Consider the following 23,598-nt stretch of genomic DNA (forward strand, 5'->3'; position numbering starts at 1 on the left):
ATAAACACATAAAAATACACTGCAGGTTTGTGAACACAAAGGGAAGAGAGAAGAAAACTTCAAGTTAAAAGCTCTGGAGGAAGGCTGTGTGCAGAAAAACATGAAATAACTTACTAAACTATGTGACTATGAAATCCAGGACTCAATTACCAAGGGGGTAAAACTGCCCTTAGCGAAGAACTAGCCCAAGTGAAAAGGCCGTGCCGAACACAATTTAGTCTTTTAAACTGTAACTGGTACCTCAGACACCTAATATACATCTGCTAATTTAAAGACACATCAGACAAACATACCCTGGGTTCTTGCTCTTTAACCAGTTCAGTAGGGCATCCTTGTTGAATGCTGCTGTAGCGGCCATGTTGCTTTTATTGCGCTGGATGTTTGCAATGGTGTCGGACTGCATGACAACCTCAATAAGACCAGTCTTGTCCCCCGTTGAGAGGCAGCCGTAGGGAGTTACTCTGCAATCAGCGTAACAAGAAGTACTTATGTAGATTTATCTGTTACAGCCGTGTAAACTGTAAACTTCAGACACTGACTTGCAAATCTACTAGTCCCTACAAGATGGATTCCCTTACCTGAGGTCTAAGCCTTCCTGCTTCCAGAGAAAGTCCATCAGCTTAATCATTTGCAGTGTCAGCATGTCCTGCCGCAGGTCTGCACCAAACACATAATACTTTGTGAGCTCCTACGCTCTGAGAGAATATTTCATTTTGCAACTATAAAGTGTTTCATACCATCTCCATTCTTGAAAATAATCCCAACACGGCTTCCACCAGAAAGATCACTGTTGTAGACAACCCAGAGAGGTTTCATCTTTGATTCCTTGAAGGTGCAGAGATCCACACTGCAGGAAAAGACAACTTATTGTATATCACAAAGATAAAATATCTTATTAAGCCAATAAAGGAACAAATCTTATACCAGGCTGTCTGGGGAAGTTTTATAAATTAGCTGGACTTATTTTGCTACAGAAACAGATGAGAACCAGAAGGTTCAATAATATTGTCCATATTACTTTCTGAAGTGTGTTATGAATTAACACTTGAAAATAGAACAATGTATATCCCAAACATTCATGCCTTCCCTTATACAGGCTCTGTCCTTAGGACCTCTAGTGGAAGACAAATGGCACAGCAAGAATGTAAGTTTCAATATTTTTTCTTTAACATCAACCTAATAAAAAGGTGAACCTTTTACCCAATGCACACATTCTTGTATAAACAAAGTTTCAATGTTATTGTATCCAGGTGCAACACAAATGGATTTGTGCACCATATATATGTTCCTATAACAAAATGATTTATACTTGTTGTTTGGACATACAAGTTACTAAGTAGTGCTCTGAGTAACTTCTCTACAGAAAATAAGCAAAGACCCTTTATTTTCTTCAGATCTCTCAAAGCTTTGACTTTAAAGACATTAGCTACATAAACTATTTGCCCAGACGGGACATAATTCTGCTTGTTTTCACTTCCTTACGGCCAGGCATGTTTGTCTCGCGCTGCAGTCTCTACTGCGCATGACAGCTTCCGACAAACATACCTGGACTTTTATTATATAGGATTAGCATGGAGCACCTCAAGATCTCATTGATTTATCTCACCAACTGTATGCAGGTGAAATTTGCTCAAAATTCACAATACACTTATTTAACTGACAAAAAAGTAATTTTACTAAACTAGAAGCAAATGCAAGTTAAATTATAGTGAAAACATTTCGGTTTAATTTGTATTTGCCGCTGATAATTCATATCAGTGTCAGGTGCTCTCCTTTTAACCTCATTCTCCCCTGTGATATTCTGTTACCCAGAGAGTTTCATTAATTTCTATGGGAGACCACTCTCATATCTCTGGCATATCACTTCCAGGTTGTTTTTATGTCAGTGAATTCTGCCCCTGTAAAAGTCTGCACAATGATTTAATCCATCCAAGCTAGAGTTTCTGAGCATCAGGCCCTTAGTGAGTTGGAGCTGCCTTGCAGGATTATGGGCTCTTCTGAAGAGAAGACAAATATATAACTTTTATATTTTATACTACTTTATTCTGGACAAGTCAAGACCCCCACTAAACTTCATGACTGACAGAAGGCCCAAAGGCTTTAATACAGTTTCTGAGTCAGGAAATTTATGTCCATGTATAAAAAGTGTAAAACAGAAGAAATATTACATATAAACAAACATTTAGCGCAAGATTACAAGTGGCGCACTAATGAAAGCGCAGTACGGTATATCGCTGGACCACGCTAACATTAGTGCACAACTTGATATTACAAGTCCATGGAAATCACATTTACCAAACACAGGTTAGCACAGCCGACAGCGTTCTAGCGCAACCTATACTTTCAATAGAGATTGTGAGCACCGTAACTTGCGCGTATATTACAAGTTGAAAGTTATAGTTTGTGCTTGAGCAAAAGCCGAAACTGCACTAGAATATTTAGCACAACTTGAGACCTGAAGTAAAGTGTAAGGGTTAAAAAAATAATAACAAAACATACCAAAAACATATTAAAAATAAACTTTTGCACTTAATAATATTCATATAATTTAAATATTAATAAAAAGCTGTTAATAGGGTTAAAAAGGATATGTTATATGTCAAGGTGTTTGACTGGAAAGGACTCCAATGTATATCTGTCTATATACTGTATGTGTGATAGTTGTGTTTTTTTTTTGTACCGTGCCCCAAAAAAAAGAGGGAGAATGTATTACCGTGGTCACGATATCCAAAGTTCTGAAATTAGCGCACCTTGGTCTTTCACTGGTGCACTAATTTTTTACTTTCAACATGTGCTTACATTTTTTACTTTGAGCTGTTAGCGCAGAAGGGAAAAAAATAATTTAGTGCACCACTTGTAATCTGGCCCTGTTTGTCATTGCCATAGCAACAGCAGGACATTATATTTTTACCACTACAACCACACACAATTCTTTATCCTACACTTTCTTAATGTTACAGAGGATGCAATAAAAATATGTAACCTTATTGGTAGATTTGTTCCCTGTCATACACCCTGCGGTTCTGTAATTCTCCATCTTGTGAAATCTCCAATCAAAGAACCAAAACTGTAGAATCCACAAGCTGATTACATATAAATTCTCTGGAGCTGGAGGGGTTACAGGAGAAATCAAGAGGAAATTGTAGAAAGGGTGAAATAGTACTGAGGATAAAGCCTATGACCAATAACCAACTGGTACACTGCAACAAAAATTATGTGCTCAAATTACTGCACTGGATACACTTGTGCACAACCCACTGCACTGGATAAGCTTGTGCACAACCTACTGCAACGGATACACTTGTGCACAACCTACTGCACTGGATACGCTTGTGAACAACTCACTGCACTGGATACACTTGTGCACAACTCATTGTACTGTATATGCTTGTAAAGAACTCTCTCCCCTCACACTGTGAATACACTTGTGCACAGCAGTCCCCTCACACTGCTGGCTAAGCTTGTGCACAGCTCGGTCCCCTAACACAGCTGCCTAAGCTTGTGCACAGCTCTGTCCTCTCACACTGCTAAGCTTGTGTACAGCTCAGTCCACCCAGACTGCTGCCTAAAGCGTGTGCACAGCTCAGTTGCCTCACAATGCTGGCTAAGTTCGTGCACAGCTTTGTCCCCTCACACTGCTGGCTAAGCCTGTGCACAGTTCGGTCCCCTCACACTACTGGCTAAGCTCGTGCACAGCTCAGTCCCCTCACATTACTGGCTAAGCTTGTGAACGACTCGGTCCCCTCACACTGCTGGCTAAGCCCGTGCACAGCTCGGTCCCCTCACACTACTGGCTAAGCTTGTGCACAGTTCGGTCCCCTCACATTACTGGCTAAGCTCGTGCACAGCTCAGTCCCCTCATATTACTGGCTAAGCTTGTGAACGGCTCGGTCCCCTCACACTGCTGGCTAAGCCCGTGTACAGCTCGGTCCCCTCACACTACTGGCTAAGCTTGTACACAGATCAGTCCCCTCACATTACTGGCTAAGCTTGTGAACGGCTCGGTCCCCTCACACTGCAGGCTAAGCCCGTGCACAGCTCAGTCCCCTCACACTACTGGCTAAGCTCATGTATAGCCTAGTCACTTCTCTGACAATGTTTAACTGCCTGTCACTCACCACAGATCAGTTAGGATCAGGTTGGGGTCGAGTGGAGAATACAGATGTGACAGCGCTTCTAGGTAACTCTCCTGCCTCAGGCACACGTGCATGGCTTCCTTTGCTTGCGGTTTGCAGGTCTTCTGAATGCTCGACCTCACAAAGTCATTCAGACCTTTTAGCTTTGAGAGAACTTCACCCTGAAAGATGTAAAATGTATCAATATCAGACGTCACCGTGTTGTCTTGCAGGTTACGCTAACCGTGAAAAAGGTATCCGACTTAAGTAACCGAGGGCCGCTCATGTGTCATTATTGCTCAGACATCTATAGATACAGGTTTACAATGGTCCACGGTGTCGGCACATTCGGTTATTAAAATAGTTTAGTGTCTCTCAAAACAACTACAATGAACCAAATGTGGGGAGAAACCGCATAATGTGATAAAACTCAACCCACAGAATAATTACGTAATTAGTGAAAACTTCTGCCCATTTTATACCCAGTACAGACACCCAAACCTGCTGGCCTCTCACCTGCTTCATGAGGACCTTCATATGATAATTACTCCCACGGCAGTAGGCTTCTAGAATAAGCCCAAACCGCAGCGCCACCGCAGGAACGTGCATTTCTGAGCTGGGGAAACAAAAGGAAGAGAAAGATACATATATACAAAAGACTGAAGCACATATGGGAAGTTATTATATATATATATATATATATATATAGGGTCTGATGAAGGGGAGCATTCCCCGAAACGTTACCGAATAAATTAACTATTTGTACTTAAGCCCAAAGAGTGCTGTTTTCTGTTCTCTATATTCAAACCTACTCTAGCACCCTGGCACTTGGAGAACTGTTTGTGAGAGTGCACTTGCCTCATTCTGTTATATATATATATATATATATATATATATATATATATTTATTTATTATTTTTTTTTTTTTACTGCATCTAATGCATAGTATTAGTGCTGCCCTCTCCAGCTGCCAAAGCGTTAATTAGTTAATTCACAGATAATATTAAAAGAGAGGAGCAGGATAAAGAATCATCTCTCATATAGGTTTAATTTGTTAGCACACAGGGAAACCATTAACAGAAACATCTAGATAATATCTAGCGCTTCCCTCACTCACTGCCTTGTTACCCTCCCTCTAAAGGGTTACAGCAAATAGGTTGTCAGGAATTAAGCAATGTACACTGGAGTTTTTTAGAAAAAAAAGCTGGAGTGATATTTTTGGGGCATCTGTAAAGTGAAACCAGATTGGAGGGAGGGAAATGTCAAAAATAAATTGTTGGAAAAAGAGGCGGAGCCAATTTATAGAATAAAGACACTTTTCCCTGCGGGTTTGAATTCAGAACTTGATGTCACCTCATTCATGTATGACTGACGGAATTATAGCTGTGAATATACATCCTCTCTTTATATTTAAATGATAAATTCAAACCTGGAAATTAAACATAGGGTACAGTAATTCTAGGAATAGATTTTATGTTCAATCCCAGGTTTGGATTCATTTGTAAGAGAGGTTGGCCCTAGCGATGTACAATGATAAAACCTGAATCTTGCATCAACTTGTTCACATAACTTGATATTCTGGTTATTATATCATTTTAATGAAGATGGTGCCTAAGTATGAGAGATTAGCATTTTTATGTTTTGGACCCCCTATTAAATATCGGCATAGAATTTGTAAAGCAATTCTCAGTCTGTTATCACTTTTGAAATAGAAGAAAATGATTTTATGGGGGGATCAGGTAATATAAGTGTTTTATTATAAGTGTAATTGTGTCAATTTTATATAACAACAATGAAGTAACAGTTTGAACCAATGTGAAACGACCAAATCACTTTTTAGAGGGACATAAGATTCCTTCCTGGAGCAACCAATCACTGAACATATTTCCCTATAGAGCAAAAGATATGGTTCAGTTGAATTTATTGGATGATATGCGTTCTACTGTAACAGTGGCAGAGCGCTGATTAGAAAAAAGCGTAAATAAATGTAAAACTACTATACCACCTTAACCTCTTTCTGGAGTAACCAATCATTTGAATGGACATTATTTAAATAGAGGCATGAGTCTGAGGCTTCACCATAAATAGAAAAAGCCCTGCTGGGTGAAACGCGTTGAACGGGAGAAGCCGAGTCTGACTGACTTATTTTTATCACATATTATGACTGTCGTACATTATCTCAAAAAGAATTCTACCCAGATCAAGATATTTACCAAGGCATACAGCTAGTCCGCTCTCTTTACCCTGGACCAGACATTTCCAGAGTTAAAATGTTAAAGGGATAGTCAAGTCAAAAGTAAAAAAAAAATTGGACAACTTTCCAATTAACTTTTATCATCAAATTTGCTTTTTTTTGGTATTTTTTGTTGAAAGCTAAACCTAGGTAGGCTCATATGCTTATTTCTAAGCCATTGAAGGTTGTCTCTTATCTCATTTTGACATGTTTTCACAGCTAGACAGCACTAGTTCATGTGTGCCTTATAGATAACACTGTGCTCAAATGCATATCTGTCAAAAGAACTTAAATAAGGGGGCAGTCCGCAGAGGCAAAGATACAAGGTAATTACAGAGGTAAAAAGTGTATTAATATAACTGTTGGTTATGAAAAACTGGGGAATGGTAAATAAAGGGATTATCTATCTTTTTAAACAAGAACAATTCTGGTGAAGACTGTCCCTTTAACCACTCGGCAGAAAACAAAATATTGAATTTGTTAATTTTCTTAACCTAAAGGCAATAAGTGCAGATTTCACAATATCCCACATTCCAGAAAACTAACTCACCTGACAAAGCAAAGAAAGAAACACATTTCATTAACCCTTTCATGACAGGGTCAATTTGTCTACATCAAAACAACGTTCCAAAGGAGACAAATTGAAATCCCTGCGATCGTGCACGCAATCGCGAGATTTCAGTTATGCGATCGTGTCAGCGGGGAGTCCCTATGATGCTAGGCACAATCTCCAGACCGCGATCGCATCCAGGAAGCGTTGTTGGCTTCAGGAAAGCCAAACGGCTAGGTCGTTCTATTCCATCCTAAAGGCGCTAAAGCCCAGTGCGGTTAGGATGGAATAGAACGGCATTAAAAGGTTAAGCTAATTACCCTTTTAAATGGGCTATCACAGTTTTAACTACTTCTTATACAGAGATATACTAATTTTTTTTTAAATTGGAGAAACCGAAAAATAGCACAAAACAGCATAAGGAATCTGTAAATGTCATCTACAGTTTATACCCTGCAATTAATAAACGTTGTAGCTTTGTGCTGCACTGGGTCGGTAAAATCAAAATTAAATGAATCAGATAGCGCATGCAACACATTTGCAACTTACTTCTATTATCAAATTTGCTTTGTTCTCTTGGTATCCTTTGTGGAAGATTAACTCTAGGAAGGCTCAGGAGTAGCTAGCTGGTGATTGGTGGCTGCACATTTATGCCTATTGTCATCGGCTCACCTGATTTCCCCAGTAATGCATTGCTGCCTTGTAGCAGACTTTTCAACAAAGGATACAAATGAACAAAACAAAAATTTGATGATAAAAATAAAATGGAAACCATTTAATTTTGACTGACACATTAATGCTAAGCGCCTATAGCTTATTGTAAGCAGAACGTCTACAAACACATTTATAAATACTGTAGTGTGCACATCAGGGCTCACTGGCTTGTGCATGACTGTGTACGTGAAAAGCTGTACAAGGAACCGGCAATTACCGAAGGTGCCAGAATAGGAAGTGACCGATCTTGCGGTGGACCAGAGCTCTCTCCAGCAGGAACTTTGTTAATTCACAGTCTAGATACGATTCATACTTCAGCACCTGCACCAGCTGTAGAAGGTACTGACACAGCTCCTCGTTCCTGCAGGGACACAGCAAAAGAAGATTCAGCACAAAGAATCTGATGATATTCGTTGTTCGTTACCGTATGCGCCACACTCACGTCAGTTTCCTCAGGCAGCTGATAGTGAAGGATCCCACATAACGGTCTGGAAAGTTAAAGTCCAGCAACTCAAGTGCTGTGAGGACTGGAAGCTCAGGCCAGGACTGCAACAGGTAAACCATCTGTAGGGAATGAAATAGTCACCAAGCGTTCACTGGATGATAACATAAAACTTATACCTAACTCGCACACGTATCTGGTAATCATTTTACGTTCACCACAACAATAACGTTGTTACATTCAATCTCATCATCTCACTGCCTGTCACATTCACCAATCTACAATGCCAGGTCACCTTTTTCAAGACCAGCGAGTAGCAACATAAAGCTTAGGGCTCGTTGTAACCAAAAATTAAACAAAATAACCCGCAGTAATGGAATGAATCTAACTTTTAATATCATCCTTAAGAAAGGACCTAACCGAGCCTTACTAAATGCTGAGAAGGCCAGAAAAAAAACTAAAGACTTTAAACTGTGACAGCATCCAACAATTTATATTAATGATTCAAATATTAAAAATGAATACTAAATCAAACTAATAATTTACCTACATGGCAAAAGCTGATAAGACCTAAGGTTCATACTGTGAAATAAAAATATGACATCTACTCGCTACAAATTAATACATAAAATTATATTTCTTTCATGTAATTGGCAAGAGTCCATGAGCTAGTGACATATGGGATATACAATCCTACCAGGAGGGGCAAAGTTTCCCAAACCTCAAAATGCCTATAAATACACCCCTCACCACACCCACAAATCAGTTTTACAAACTTTGCCTCCTATGGAGGTGGTGAAGTAAGTTTGTGCTAAGATTTCTACGTTGATATGCGCTTCTCAGCATTGTTGAAGCCCGATTCCTCTCAGAGTACAGCGAATGTCAGAGGGACGTGAAGGGAGCATCACCTATTGAATACGATGATTTCTCTAACGGGGGTCTTTTTTATGGGTTCTCTGTTATCGGTCGTAGAGATTCATCTCCTACCTCCCTTTTCAGATCGACGATATACTCTCAAATTTACCATTACCTCTACTAAGAACCGTTTTAGTACTGGTTTGGCTATCTGCTATATGTGGATGGGTGTCTTTTGGTAAGTATGTTTTCATTTACTTAAGACAATCTCAGCTATGGTTTGGCACTTTATGCAAATTATATAAAGTTCTAAATATATGTATTGTACTTATATTTGCCATGAGTCAGGTTCATGTATTTCCTTCTGTAGACTGTCAGTTTCATATTTGGGAATATAAACACTTTAAGAAATTTATTTCTTACCTGGGGTTTAGTCTTTTTCAATTTGACTACTTTTTGCATTTGCGGGTATTAGGCCCACGGGTGCGTCAAATGTTAGACTTTATTACGTAATTTTTGGCGCAAACTTTTTTGGCGCGGGAAATTACGTTTTTGAAGCAACTTCGTCATTTCCGGCGTCATACGTGACGTCGAGACCTTTCACACGGCAGCTTCATTAGTGACGCAAGTGTGTCATTTCCGGTCATTTTTGGCGCCAAAAAAGTCTATGTTACGTTGTGCGTCATACTTGGCGCCAATTTTTCTTCATTATTTCAATACCCCATTGTTGTTTGCCTCCTGCGTTCTTTTCTATCAAGAGGCCTATGCTTTTGCATTTTTTCCCATTCCTGAAACTGTCATTTAAGGAAATAGATAATTTTGCTTTATATGTTGTTTTTTCTCTTACATTGAGCAAGATGTCCCAATCTGATCCTGCCTCTGAATTTTCTGCTGGAACATTGCTGCCTGACATCGGTTCTACCAAAGCTAAGTGCATTTGTTGTAAAATTGTAGAAATTATTCCACCGAATGTCATTTGTAATAGTTGTCATGATAAACTTTTACATGCAGATAGTGTTTCTATCAGTAATAGTACATTGCCAGTTGCAGTTCCTTCAACTTCTAATGTGCATGATATACCTGTAAATTTTAAAGAATTTGTTTCTGATTCTATTATGAAGGCTTTGTCTGCATTTCCACCTTCTAATAAACGTAAAAGGTCTTTTAAAACTTCTCATTTAGCTGATGAAATTTCAAATGACCAACAACATAATAATTCATCCTCTTCTTATGAGGATCTATCTGAAACAGAAGATCCTTCCTCAGATATTGACACTGACAAATCTACTTATTTATTTAAAATAGAGTATATGCGTTCTATATTAAAATAAGTGTTAATTACTTTGGATATTGAGGTAACCAGTCCTATTGACGTTCAGTCTAATAAACGTTTAAATACTGTTTTTAAACCTCCTGTGGTTTCCCCAGGTGTTTTTACCATTCCTGAGGCTATTTCTGATATGATTTCTAGGGAATGGAATAAGCCAGGTACTTCCTTTATTCCTTCTTCAAGGTTTAAAAGATTTTATCCTTTACCAGCAAAATCTATAGAGTTTTGGGAAAAGGTCCCCAAAGTTGATGGGGCTATTTCTACTCTTGCTAAACGTACCACTATTCCTATGGAAGATAGCACTTCCTTTAGGGATCCTTTAGATAGGAAACTTGAATCTTATCTAAGGAAGGCCTATTTATATTCAGGTCATCTTCTCAGACCTGCTATTTCTTTGGGTGATGTTGCGGCTGCATCAACTTTCTGGTTGGAAACTTTAGCGCAACATGAATTGGATTTTGACATATCTAGCATTGTTTGCTTACTGCAACATGCTAATCATTTTATTTGTGATGCAATTTTTGATATAATCAAAATTGATGTTAGATCCATGTCTTTAGCTGTATTAGCTAGAAGAGCTTTATGGCTTAAATCTTGGAATGCTGATATGACATCTAAATCTAGATTACTATCTCTTTCTTTCCAAGGTAATAATTTATTTGGTTCTCAGTTGGATTCTATTATTTCAACTATCACTGGAGGAAAAGGAGTTTTTTTACCTCAGGATAAAAAAACCTAAGGGTAAATCTAAGGCTTCTCACCGTTTTCGTTCCTTTCGTCAGAATAAGGAACAAAAACTCAATCCTCCTCCAAAGGAATCTGCTTCCAGTTGGAAGCCTTCCTCAAATTGGAATAAATCCAAGCCATTTAGGAAACCAAAGTCTGCCCCTAAGTCCGCATGAAGGTGCGGCCCTCATTCCAGCTCAGCTGGTAGGGGGCAGATTAGGGTTTTTCAAGGATTGTTGGATAAAATCTGTCCAAAATCATTGGATTCAGAGCATTGTCTCTCAAGGGTATCGAATAGGATTCAAAGTAAGACCTCCTGTGAGAAGATTTTTTCTCTCACGCATCCCTGTAAATCCAGTAAAAGCTCAGGCTTTTCTGAAGTGTGTTTCAGACCTGGAGTCTTCAGGGGTAATCATGCCAGTTCCTCTTCAGGAACAAGGTTTGGGGTTTTATTCAAACCTATTCACTGTACCAAAGAAAGAAAATTTGTTCAGACCAGTTCTGGATCTGAAAATTTTGAATCGTTATGTAAGAGTACCAACTTTCAAGATGGTAACTATAAGAACTATTCTGCCTTTTGTTCAGCAAGGACATTATATGTCCACAATAGACTTGCAGGATGCATACCTTCATATTCCGATTCATCCAGAACACTTTCAGTTTCTGAGATTCTCTTTTCTAGACAAGCATTACCAATTTGTTGCTCTTCCATTTGGCCTAGCAACAGCTCCAAGAATCTTTTCAAAGGTTCTGGGTGCCCTACTATCTGTAATCAGAGAACAGGGTATTGCGGTGTTTCCTTATTTGGACGATATCTTGGTACTAGCTCAGTCTTTACGTACTGCAGAATCTCACACGAATCAACTAGTGTTTCTTCGGAAACATGGTTGGAGGATCAATTTACCAAAAAGTTTCTTGATTCCTCAGACAAGGGTCACCTTTTTAGGCTTCCAGATAGATTCAGTGTCCATGACTCTGTCTCTAACAGACAAGAGACGTTTAAAGTTGGTTGCAGCCTACCGGCACCTTCAGTCTCAGTCATTCCCTTCAGTGGCTATGTGCATGGAAGTTTTAGGTCTCATGACTGCAGCATCGGACGCAATCCCCATTGCTCGTTTTCATATGAGACCTCTACAGCTTTGTATGCTGAATCAATGGTGCAGGGATTATTCAAAGATATCACAATTAATATCCTTGAATCCCAATGTACGACACTCTCTGACACGGTGGATAGATCACCATCGTTTTGTTCAAGGGGCTTCTTTTGTTCGCCCAACCTGGACTGTGATCACAACAGATGCGAGTCTTTCAGATTGGGGAGCTGTTTGGGGATCTCTGACAGCACAAGGGGTTTGGAAATCTCAAGAGGCGAGATTACCAATAAATATTTTATTACTCTGTGCAATTCTCAGGGCTCTTCAGTTCTGGCCTCTACTAAAGAGAGAACCGTTCATTTGTTTTCAGACAGACAATATCACAACTGTGGCTTATGTCAATCATCAGGGTGGGACTCACAGTCCCCAAGCTATGAAAGAAGTATCTTGGATACTTGCCTGGGCGGAATCCAGCTCCTGTCTAATATCTGCGGTGCATATCCCAGGCATAGACAATTGGGAGGCGGATTATCTCAGCCGCCAGACTTTACATCCAGGGGAGTGGTCTCTCCATCCAGATGTGTTTTCTCAGATTGTTCAGATGTGGGGGCTTCCAGAGATAGATCTCATGGCCTCTCATCTAAACAAGAAACTTCCCAGATACCTGTCCAGGTCCAGGGATGTTCAGGCGGAAGCAGTGGATGCGCTGACACTTCCTTGGTGTTATCAACCTGCTTACATCTTTCCGCCTCTAGTTCTCCTTCCAAGAGTGATCTCCAAAATCATCATGGAACAGTCTTTTGTGTTGCTGGTGGCTCCAGCATGGCCACACAGGTTTTGGTATGCGGATCTGGTTCGGATGTCCAGTTGCCCGCCTTGGCCACTTCCGTTACGGCCAGACCTACTATCTCAAGGTCCGTTTTTCCATCAGGATCTCAAAACATTAAATTTGAAGGTGTGGAAATTGAACGCTTAGTTCTAAGTCATAGAGGTTTCTCTGACTCAGTGATTAATACTATGTTACAAGCTTGTAAATCTGTTTCTAGAAAGATTTATTATAGAGTTTGGAAGACTTACATTTCGTGGTGTTCTTCTCATAAATTCTCCGACATTCTTTTAGAATTCCTAGAATTTTACAGTTTCTTTAGGATGGTTTGGATAAGGGTTTGTCTGCAAGTTCCTTGAAAGGACAAATCTCCGCTCTTTCTGTTTTATTTCACAGAAAGATTGCTATTCTTCCTGATATTCACTGTTTTGTACAGGCTTTAGTTCGTATTAAGCCTGTCATTAAATCAATTTCTCCTCCTTGGAGTCTTAATTTGGTTCTGAAGGCTTTACAGGCTCCTCCATTTGAGCCTATGCATTCTTTGGACATTAAACTACTTTCCTGGAAAGTGTTGTTCCTTTTGGCTATTTCTTCTGCTAGAAGAGTTTCTGAGCTATCTGCTCTTTCTTGTGAGTCTCCTTTTCTGATTTTTCATCAGGATAAGGCAGTTTTGCGGACTTCTTTTCAATTTTTACCTAAGGTTGTGAATTCTAACAACATTAATAGAGAAATTGTTGTTCCTTCCTTGTGTCCTAATCCTAAGAATTCTTTGGAGAGATCCTTACATTCTTTGGATGTGGTAAGAGCTTTGAAATATTATGTGGAAGCTACTAAAAATTTCAAGAAGACTTCCAGTTTATTTGTTTTATTTTCTGGTCCTAGGAAAGGTCAGAAAGCTTCTGCTATTTCCTTGGCTTCTTGGTTGAAACTTTTGATTCATCAAGCTTATTTGGAATCGGGTTAAACCCCGCCTCAGAGAATTACAGCTGATTCTACTAGATCAGTCTCCACTTCATGGGCTTTTAAGAATGAAGCTTCAGTTGATCAGATTTGCAAAGCAGCGACTTGGTCCTCTTTGCATACATTTACTAAATTCTACCATTTTGATGTATTTGCTTCTTCGGAAGCAGTTTTTGGTAGAAAAGTTCTTCAGGCAGCTGTTTCAGTTTGATTCTTCTGCTTTTGATTTAAGTTTTTTTCTTTCACAGTGAAAATAACTTATTTTTTGGGTTGTGGATTATTTTTTCAGCGGAATATGGCTGTTTTTATTTTTTTCCCTCCCTCTCTAGTGACTCTTGAGTGGAAGACTCCACATCTTGGGTATTGATATCCCATATGTCACTAGCTCATGGACTCTTGCCAATTACATGAAAGAAAACATAATTTATGTAAGAACTTACCTGATAAATTCATTTCTTTCATATTGGCAAGAGTCCATGAGGCCCACCCTTTTTATGGTGGTTATGATTTTTTTGTATAAAGCACAATTATTTCCAAATTTCCTTTGTTGATGCTTTCTACTCCTTTCTTTATCACCCCACTGCTTGGCTATTCGTTAAACTGAATTGTGGGTGTGGTGAGGGGTGTATTTATAGGCATTTTGAGGTTTGGGAAACTTTGCCCCTCCTGGTAGGATTGTATATCCCATATATCACTAGCTCATGGACTCTTGCCAATATGAAAGAAATGAATTTATCAGGTAAGTTCTTACATAAATTATGTTTTATCACAAACCAGGTGGAAAAAAACAATGATTAAAAAAAAGAGACATAAACTCAGTGTTTCTTTAATGCTTCAGATAGAGCATATCATTTTAAACAACTTGCTTCACTGTCTTGTATCCTTTGTTGAAGGAGCAGCAATGCACTACCGGGAGCTAGTTGAACACATTGGGTGAGCCAGTGACAAGAGGCATATACATCCAGCCACCAATCAGCAGCTAGCTCCCAGTAGTGCATTGCTGCTCTTGAGCCTACCTAGGTATGCTTTTCAACAAAGGATGCCATGCGAACAAAGCAAATTAGATCATATAAATAAGCTGGAATGTTGTTTAAAATTGCATATTCTATCTGAATCTTGAAAGTTTAATTTTACCTTTACTGTCCATTTAATCTGCAGTTCTATGTACACAAAATAAACACCTTACTAAGTGTCAAGAAGTGCAATGAATAGAAGATTGTTTAGAATGGAATAGATCTGCACAAGGACCTAAGTGTGAGGAGCGAGGGGCAAACAGTAATAATGAAAGTGAAACCTATAATGTAATTGTTTTAGTTAAATATAACTTTTTAAATTGTTATTATCGAGGTGATGATTATTTCTCATTCCAATAAAGTACAGCTGAAAAGTTGACAAAATTTGACTGATGGAGATAGTTCACCTCCAAATAAATTTCACAATCATCTCTGTACTTCTAATAGTAAAAAGAAATCTAATGGTATAAATCAGTCATTTTCTGAAATAATTGGAAAAATAATTAGAAAAGTTAAATGAAACTTTTATGTATAAAACATGATTTAAATCAAATCTACCCCATCACAAACATACATTTAATTTGATACAATTTCATGAATGTTAATAAAAAACAAAATATAAAGATCCAGATATAGTTTTTAAATAATCCAAAACCTTTGAATTAAAGGTCAGAACATTGAATTAACCAGGACTGTACTTGACTTCCATTGCATTCAAGTGTGGAAGGGACTTGATGGACGGTTTTTGCTGGAGTCACATAATGTTATTTTGGGACACTACAGCCTCTTATCTTGGCTGCGGCCATCCCTGACCAGAAGTTCCAGTAGTGAACCATCACCCATCACCAGGTTCTCCATTACCCACCACCAGGTTCTCCATTACCCACCACCAGGTTCTCCATTACCCACCACCTGGTTCTCCATTACCCACCACCTGGTTCTCCATTACCCACCACCTGGTTCTCCATTACCCACCACCTGGTTCTCCATTACCCACCACCTGGTTCTCCATTACCCACCACCTGGCTCTCCATTACCCATCACCTGGCTCTCCATTACCCACCACCTGGCTCTCCATTACCCACCACCTGGCTCTCCATTACCCACCACTAGGTTCTCCATTACCCATCACCAGGTTCTCCATTACCCATCACCAGGTTCTCCATTACCCACCACCTGGTTCTCCATTACCCATCACCTGGCTCTCCATTACCCACCACCTGGTTCTCCATTACCCACCACCTGGTTCTCCATTACCCACCACCTGGTTCTCCATTACCCACCACCTGGCTCTCCATTACCCACCACCTGGCTCTCCATTACCCATCACCTGGCTCTCCATTACACATCACTTCTTTTTTCCTTGGATCTCATTATAATAAATTTGGTGATCATGCACTAACATACTTTCATCCTTCTGCTCTGTGCCCCTCACCTGAGCTACATCTTCGTGCCGGTTCCACTTGGTGGTGACAAGCAGTTTGGGCAGCGCCTCTGGGTAGTGCTCCCGGATCTCATGCCGCAGTTTCCACACAAGATCTTTCTCGTGTTCGTACAGCTCAGCTTGACCCTTCCTCTCCACTATCTCCTGGAGCTGCAGCAGCTGCTTGAGACAAGAAGCCAAACAGACACCTGATGTTTTATCACAATCTGCTACCAGCACCCCAGCCCAGCCGGACGCTTCACATGGACCAGAGACTCAGAAGCCAAAAACATTAAAAGGAGACTCACTGATGAATGAAATCTGTAACCTAATGAGCAGGCTCTAAATTCCCACTAGTCTTGACTAGGACCCTTCCCATGTGTTAATATATTTAGTTTAGCTTTAAGTATGTGTCTTCCTTTTTTAACCATTAGTTAGTGTCACCATGTACCACTACTCTTATAACCAGTAACTTCCCCTAATGAGAAAATTATAGAAATATTTTTTACTCTGGTCATGAGACAGCTACTGGCTATCAAGTGCGTATTTACTTCACCTAATAAGAAAACTATAGAAATATTTTTTTACTCTGGTCATGAGACAGCTACTGGCTATCAAGTGCGTATTTACTTCACCTAATGAGAAAACTATAGAAATATTTTTTACCCTGGTCATGAGACAGGTACTCTGATTATCAAGTGCGTATTTACTACAATTACAGTTCTGCTGATGGGTAAGAACAAGCGTTAATGGAAGCCCATGACATGCTATGTCACTGGTTTATGAAGGGGGAGCACAGACTTATGACGGTGTATTTCTCATGGCATCAATTTATTAATTTAGTTTAGTACTAGCTTAATCATGTGCAGAATATTTTGTTCATCAGCCATTTAATGTCTTTGTCAGGTCTTGCAGAGGAACATAAAACATATGAGTCACACAAACAACTGAAGCAGCCAGGATACTACTATACAGATAAATGTAAGATAAAGAGAATGACGTTCAGGCTCTAGGCTAATGCATATAAACACTGATGCACAAGCAGACAGGACTCCCTCACTACCATCTTGCTGCATTACTAGGAATAATTACCTCTTCTGGAGTTGAGGTTGACATTTCTCCTTTCCGCCCCAGTTCTAGAATCTGAAATCAAGTACAGAATATTTAGTAAAAGATCTTGTAGACTGAGTCAATGACAAAGACTGCCACCAGAGAACAGAGTGCCACCAGAGACTGGCGACAGAGACTGCCGCCAGTGGTCACATACTCACACCACCTATACACACATATGCATGCCGTCCTACACGTTGTAACACAGGCTGGTGCACTCTCACACATACACACAGTTAACAAGCACTCTACTACCTTTCCTGAAACTCCCCATGTACTCTCCAACCCCTAAGCACAACCCCAGCCACCTTTGCACATACTGTATGTTGTAGATTTGTTTTATTCCCTAAAGCATGCAGCTTTAGGAAATATATACTTTCATAGGGTTAAATAGCCCTGATAACTAAACAGTGAATTTTTGGGGTAAAATAAGTTGCTAATTTATGGTATGTGCTAGCTATGGGATTAATAATGCATATACATATTCAGCATATGTGTGCTCAGGGGATACAAGGCACCTATCTACCAGCTTTTCTTTATCTACCACTAGATACTCAAAGCTCTTCTGAGAATCTAGGACATTAGGGAAATTTCTCAATAAAGTATGTACTCCAGAAACTCTTACTTATTACTACTATGGTCTTAATAATATGCCTGAGAATGAACAAGAACGACATATTACATGTCAAAAACAATCAGTTTCTGGATGGTTATTTCTAAAGGATAACGCTATTTACCTTATCGATAGAAGGGTAATAGACAGGGTGCTCAGAGGCAGAGAGAAAGCAGATCTTCAGTGTAGCTGCACTCTCCGTATTTGGATTACTGTGCACAGTCCCCATCGGGTTAAGTAAATCCCCCTTTTCATCTGGAATAAGCGATAAGAAATGGATAGAACAGTCAGATAATATTACTTTTGGTTACACACTGTGATTGGATAACAAAAACACTATGTGCACCAGCTGCTGAAGTAACTCATTACACAAATTACATTGAAGCTTCAGTTTCTAGTTTACATGAACAGTTGATCCATATTTCTGTTATTTATTTCAGAGTGAACAGATTTAATAAATATAAACGTTGTAATCTTATGAACGTAACCCTAGCAAGTGTAGGTATATAACAGCATATATCTGCGAGTCTGTCACATCACATACTAATCGCTGAGGAGCACTACTTATTAAGCAATAGCGGACACTGATGAGAAAACAAGGCTTTCTCCTATAGTATTTATAGACACAGAAAAGGGAGCAGCAGTTCTTGCACAGACACATCTAATCTGTTTCTATGCTGCAAGATATCACGTAGGCTTATGAGAGTACAGCACACTGCTGGTTTGCATGAAAAACAAAACAAAATTTATGCTTACCCGATACATTTCTTTCTTTCCGGGCATGGAGAGTCCACGACATCATTCCAATTACTAGTGGGATATTCAACTCCTGGCTAGCAGGAGGAGGCAAAGAGCACCCCAGCAAAGCTGTTAAGTGTAACTTCCCTTACCCATAATCCCCAGTCATTCAGCCGAAGGAAAATGGGAAAAAGAAGAAAACACAAGGGTATAGAGGTGCCTGAAGTTTTCTCAAAAAAACTGCTGAATAATAATTAAAAAGAGGGCGGGTCGTGGACTCTCCATGCATGGAAAGAAAGAAATTTATCAGGTAAGCATACATTTTGTTTTCTTTCCTATGGCATAGAGAGTCCACAACGTCATTCCAATTACTTGTGGGAACCAATACCCAAGCTAGAGGACACAGAAAGAAAAGGGAGGAAGAACAAGGCAGGAGGATCACCGCTTGAAGAACCTTTCTCCCAAAAGAGGCCTCAGCCGAGGCAAAAGTATCAAATTTGTAGAATTTGGAAAAAGTATGCAAAGAGGACCATGTGGCCGCCTTGCAAATTTGTTCCACAGAAGCTTCATTTTTGAAAGCCCAAGAAGAGGAGACAGCCCTAGTGGAATGAGCCGTGATTCTCTCAGGAGCTGCTGTCCAGCTGTCTCATAAGCAAAACGAATCATACTTCTTAACCAGAGGAAAAGAGTAGTAAAAGTGGCATTCTGACCCTTACATTTTCCAGAGAAAACAGCAAACAGGGCAGAAGATTGCTAAAATCTTTAGTAGCTTGTAGGTAAAATTTAAGAGCATGCACAACATCCAAGTTATTTAAAAGACATTCCTTATGAGAAGAAGGATTAGGACAAAAAGGAACAACAATTTCCTGATTAATGTTTAGATCTGACACCACCTTAGGGAGAAACCCCAATTTAGTACGAAGGACTGCCTTATCTGCATGAAAAATAAGGTACGGGGAATCACACTGCAGAGGTGATAGCTCAGAAACTCTGCGAGCAGAAGAAATAGCAAGGAGAAACAAAACCTTCCAAGATAACAATTTTATATCAACAACATGCATTGGCTAAAACGGAGCCTGCTGCAAAACTTTAAGAACTAAGTTAAGACTCCAAGGAAGAGCAAAAGGTTTAAATACAGGCCTGATTCTGACCAGGGCCTGAACAAAAGCTTGAACATCTGGTAAATTTGCCAGACATTTGTGCAAAAGAATAGACAGTGCAGAAATCTGACCCTTCAGAGTACTGACTGACAAACCTTTCTCCAGGCCATCCTGAAGAAAATATAAAATTCACGGAATCCTCATCAGACTCCAGGAGAAACCCTTAGCTTCGCCCCAAAAAAGGTATTTACTCTATACCTTATGCTAAATTCTGCGTGTAACAGGTTTACGAGCCTGAAGCATAGTATCAATGACCGCTTCCGAAAAAAACACGTCTAGACAGGACTAGGAGTTCAATCTCCAAGCATTCAGCTTCAGAGAATCTTGATTTCGATGGAGGAATGGACCATGAATTAGAAGGTCCTTCCTCAGAGGTAACCTCCAAGGTGGAAGAGATAACATCTTCACCAGATCCGCGAATCAGATCCTGCGAGGCCAGGTAGGAGCTATTAGAATCGCAGATGCTCTCTCCTGCTTGATACGAGCAATGACTCGTGGAAGGAGAGCAAACTGAGGAAACAGGTATGCTAGACCGAAATCCCAAGGAACCGCCAGAGCATCTATCAGAGCGGCCTGAGGATCTCTTGACCTTGATCTGTACTTTGGAAGCTTGGTATTTTAACGAGACGCCATCACATCCAACTCCAGAACCCCTCACCTGAGGGTTATCCTTAAGAACCCTTCCGGATGGAGAGCCCACTCCCCAGGATGAAAAGTCTGTCTGGTCAGAAAATCCGCCTCCCAATTGTCCACTCCTGGAATGTGGATGGCAGATAGACAAATTGTGAGCTTTCGCCCACTGCAGAATGCGAGTCACCTCCATGGCCAAGGAACTCCAAGTTCCTCCCTGGTGGTTGATGTAAGCCACTGAGGTGATATTGTCCGACTGGAATCTGATGAATCGGACTAAAGATAATTGAGGCCAAGCTGCCAAGGCATTGAAGATTGGTCTCAACATCAAGATGTTTATGGGAAGAGAAGATTCTTCTCGAGATTTGGGAGTAGTAATAGATAACAAGCTAAAGATGGGTGCACAATGCAGGGCAGCGGCTTCAAAGGCTAATAAGATACTAGCATGTATTAAAAGAGGCATTGATATAAAGCCCTGGTAAGACCTCACCTTGAGTATGGAGTGCAGTTCTGGGGACCGATCACAAAATAAGATATTGCAGAACTAGAAAAAGTTCAGAGAAGGGCAACAAAGCTAATAAGGGGATTGGAGAAATTAACCTATGGGGAGAGGCTAGCCAAACTGGGTCTGTTTTCATTAAAAAAAGACGCTTGAGAGGTGACATGATTACTTTATATAAATATATTCAAGGCCCATATTCAGAGATGGCAGAAGCTCTGTTTATTCCAAGTTTCTGACAAGAGGTCACAATTTAAGGTTGGAGGAAAGGAGATTTAATCTCCTGCAACGGAAACGTTTTTTCACTGTAAGAGCAATAAAATTGTGGAACTCATTACCAAAGGAGGTAGTGAATGCCAATACCCTAGATACATTTAAAAATAGTCTGGATACATTTCTGTATATAAACAAAATTCACGGATATGATTGCTAGTATTAAATGGGTCACCTTTTAGTGGGGTTATTTAAGCTTAACTGGAGATTTTTTAAGTATTTTAGATTTGTATAGGTTAAACTTGATGGACTTCAGTCTTTTTTCAACCTTATCTACTATGTTACTATGTTACCACAGACCCTGAGCTTTTAGTGAACCCCAAACAGCTCCCCAGTCTAACAGGCTGGTGTCCGTAGTCACAATCAGCCAGGAAGGTTTCAGGAAGCAAGTGCCCGATACAGATGTTCCTGTGAAATCCACCAAGAGAGAGAGTCTCTTGTTAGGGGGTCCAGATTTATCCTCTGCGATAAATCTGAATGGTCTCCGTTCCATTGACTAAGCATGCAAAGCTGCAGCGGTCGCAGATGGAACCGAGCAAAAGGAATGATGTCCATGGAAGCCACCATCAGACCAATCACCTCCATGCATTGAGACACTGATGGACGAATAGCAGACTGGAGAGAAAGACAAGAATTTTGGATTTTCTGACGTCCGTCAGGAAAATCTTCATGGACAGGGAATCTATGATTGTCCCTAGGAAACACATTCATGTAGATGGAACTAGATAACTCTTTTCCAGATTCCCTTTCCACCCATGGGAACGTAGAAAAGACAACAACATCTCTGTATGAGATTTTGCTAGTTGAAAAGATGACACCTGAACCAAGATATCGTCTAGATAAGACGCCAGAGCAATTCCCTGGGAACTGATAACTGTTAAAAGAGCTCCCAGAACCTTTGTGAATATTCTGGAAGCCGTGGCAAGACCAAACGGAAGTGCAACAAATTGGAAATGCTTGTCCAGAAAAGCAAACCTTAGAAACTGGTGATGATCCCTGTGAATGGGAACATGTAAATATACGTCCTTCAGGTCTATAGTTGTCATGAACTGACCTTCTTGAACCAATGGAAGAATGGAACGAATAGTTTCCATTTTGAAGGACGGAACCCTGAGGAATTTGTTGAGACACTAGGTCTAGGAAGGGACGGAAAGTTCCCTCCTTTTTGGTAATCACAAATAGATTTGAATAGAATCCTTGACTTTGTTCCTCTAGAGGGACTGGTACAATAACTCCCAGGGAGGATAGGTCCTCTACAAAATTTAAGAAGGCCTCCCTCTTTACCTGGTTTGAGGATAGTCTTGACGGGAGAAATCTGCCCCATTGGAGGGCAAGATTTGAATCCTATTTTGTAACCCTGGGATACTACAGTATGTCCACACTCCACGGATCTGGCACATTGCGTATCCAAACCTGTCGAAAAAAAAAGAAAGCCTGCCCCCCACTTATTCAAAATCGGATTGGGGGCGGACCCTTCATGTTGATTTAGAGTCAGCGGAAGGCTTCTTGTTTTGCTTTCCCTTATTCTAAGGCTGGCTGAATTTCCAAGAGGACTTGGATTGGTCTGGTTTGGAAGAAGAGGAGGAAGACTTCTGTCCTTTAAAATTGCGAAAGGAACGAAAATTAGAAGTCTAACGACCCTTAGGTCTATTCTTCTTGTCCTGAGGTTGGAAAGATCCCTTTCCCCCAGACCATGCCCAAATAGGGTTTTCCCCTTATGAGGTAAAGCCAAAAGCTTGGCCTTTGAAGATACATCAGTCGACCGAGATTTTAACCACAGAGCTCTTCGAGCTAGGACAGTGAAGCTAGACATATTAGCTCCCAGTCTAATTGCATGCATGTTGGCATCACAGATAAAGGTATTGGCTAATTTAAGAGCTATGATCCTATCCTGGATCTCCTCAATCGTAGTCTCCTCTGATATCAGATCAGACAGGGCATCAGACCAATAAGATGCTGTACCCGCAACCGTAGCAATACTACACAGAGGTTATCTGAGCAGCAAAATGTCCTGGCAAATATACACCCCCAGGAGGTTTAGAGGACTTTGAGGAGAAAGCTGTGGCATATCCTGAACAAAATTATCCTGAGAGACAATTGGCTCAGAAGGGAGTAATTTAACTTTGAATTTTAGAGTCTTTGCTAAGCATGAGGAACAAAATTGCATAGGCAAAACAATTTGGGCCTCTAAACATAATAAAGATTTATCCAGAGAAACAGAGTCATGGTCTGTGTCCATAGTTGAAAAGTTCCCAATAATAATTGAGAAAATAAAAATAACCGGTATGTCACTT

The 23,598-nt window shown here is 40.1% G+C and overlaps 1 protein-coding gene across 2 annotated transcripts in view; it reads right to left on the bottom strand.

Moving 5' to 3' along the window:
* The window catches only part of PIK3CD (phosphatidylinositol-4,5-bisphosphate 3-kinase catalytic subunit delta), a 92,075-nt gene that overhangs the window by 17,018 nt on the left and 51,459 nt on the right, over positions 1-23,598 (bottom strand). Inside the window, exons 10-19 of one of the 2 annotated variants that reach the window (XM_053691436.1) lie at positions 18,129-18,259; positions 17,374-17,424; positions 16,294-16,461; positions 8,055-8,176; positions 7,830-7,973; positions 4,632-4,731; positions 4,119-4,297; positions 738-847; positions 579-657; positions 294-461 (exon numbers count right to left, since the gene is read on the bottom strand). In XM_053691436.1, coding sequence (XP_053547411.1) covers positions 294-461; positions 579-657; positions 738-847; positions 4,119-4,297; positions 4,632-4,731; positions 7,830-7,973; positions 8,055-8,176; positions 16,294-16,461; positions 17,374-17,424; positions 18,129-18,259 — 1,252 coding nt within the window. Of the gene's footprint in view, positions 1-293; positions 462-578; positions 658-737; positions 848-4,118; positions 4,298-4,631; positions 4,732-7,829; positions 7,974-8,054; positions 8,177-16,293; positions 16,465-17,373; positions 17,425-18,128; positions 18,260-23,598 lie in introns of both variants that reach the window. The other variant, XM_053691434.1, reaches the window with a different exon arrangement.

This window comes from Bombina bombina, chromosome 8 (genome assembly GCF_027579735.1).
Source record: "Bombina bombina isolate aBomBom1 chromosome 8, aBomBom1.pri, whole genome shotgun sequence".
Lineage (NCBI taxonomy): Eukaryota > Metazoa > Chordata > Amphibia > Anura > Bombinatoridae > Bombina > Bombina bombina.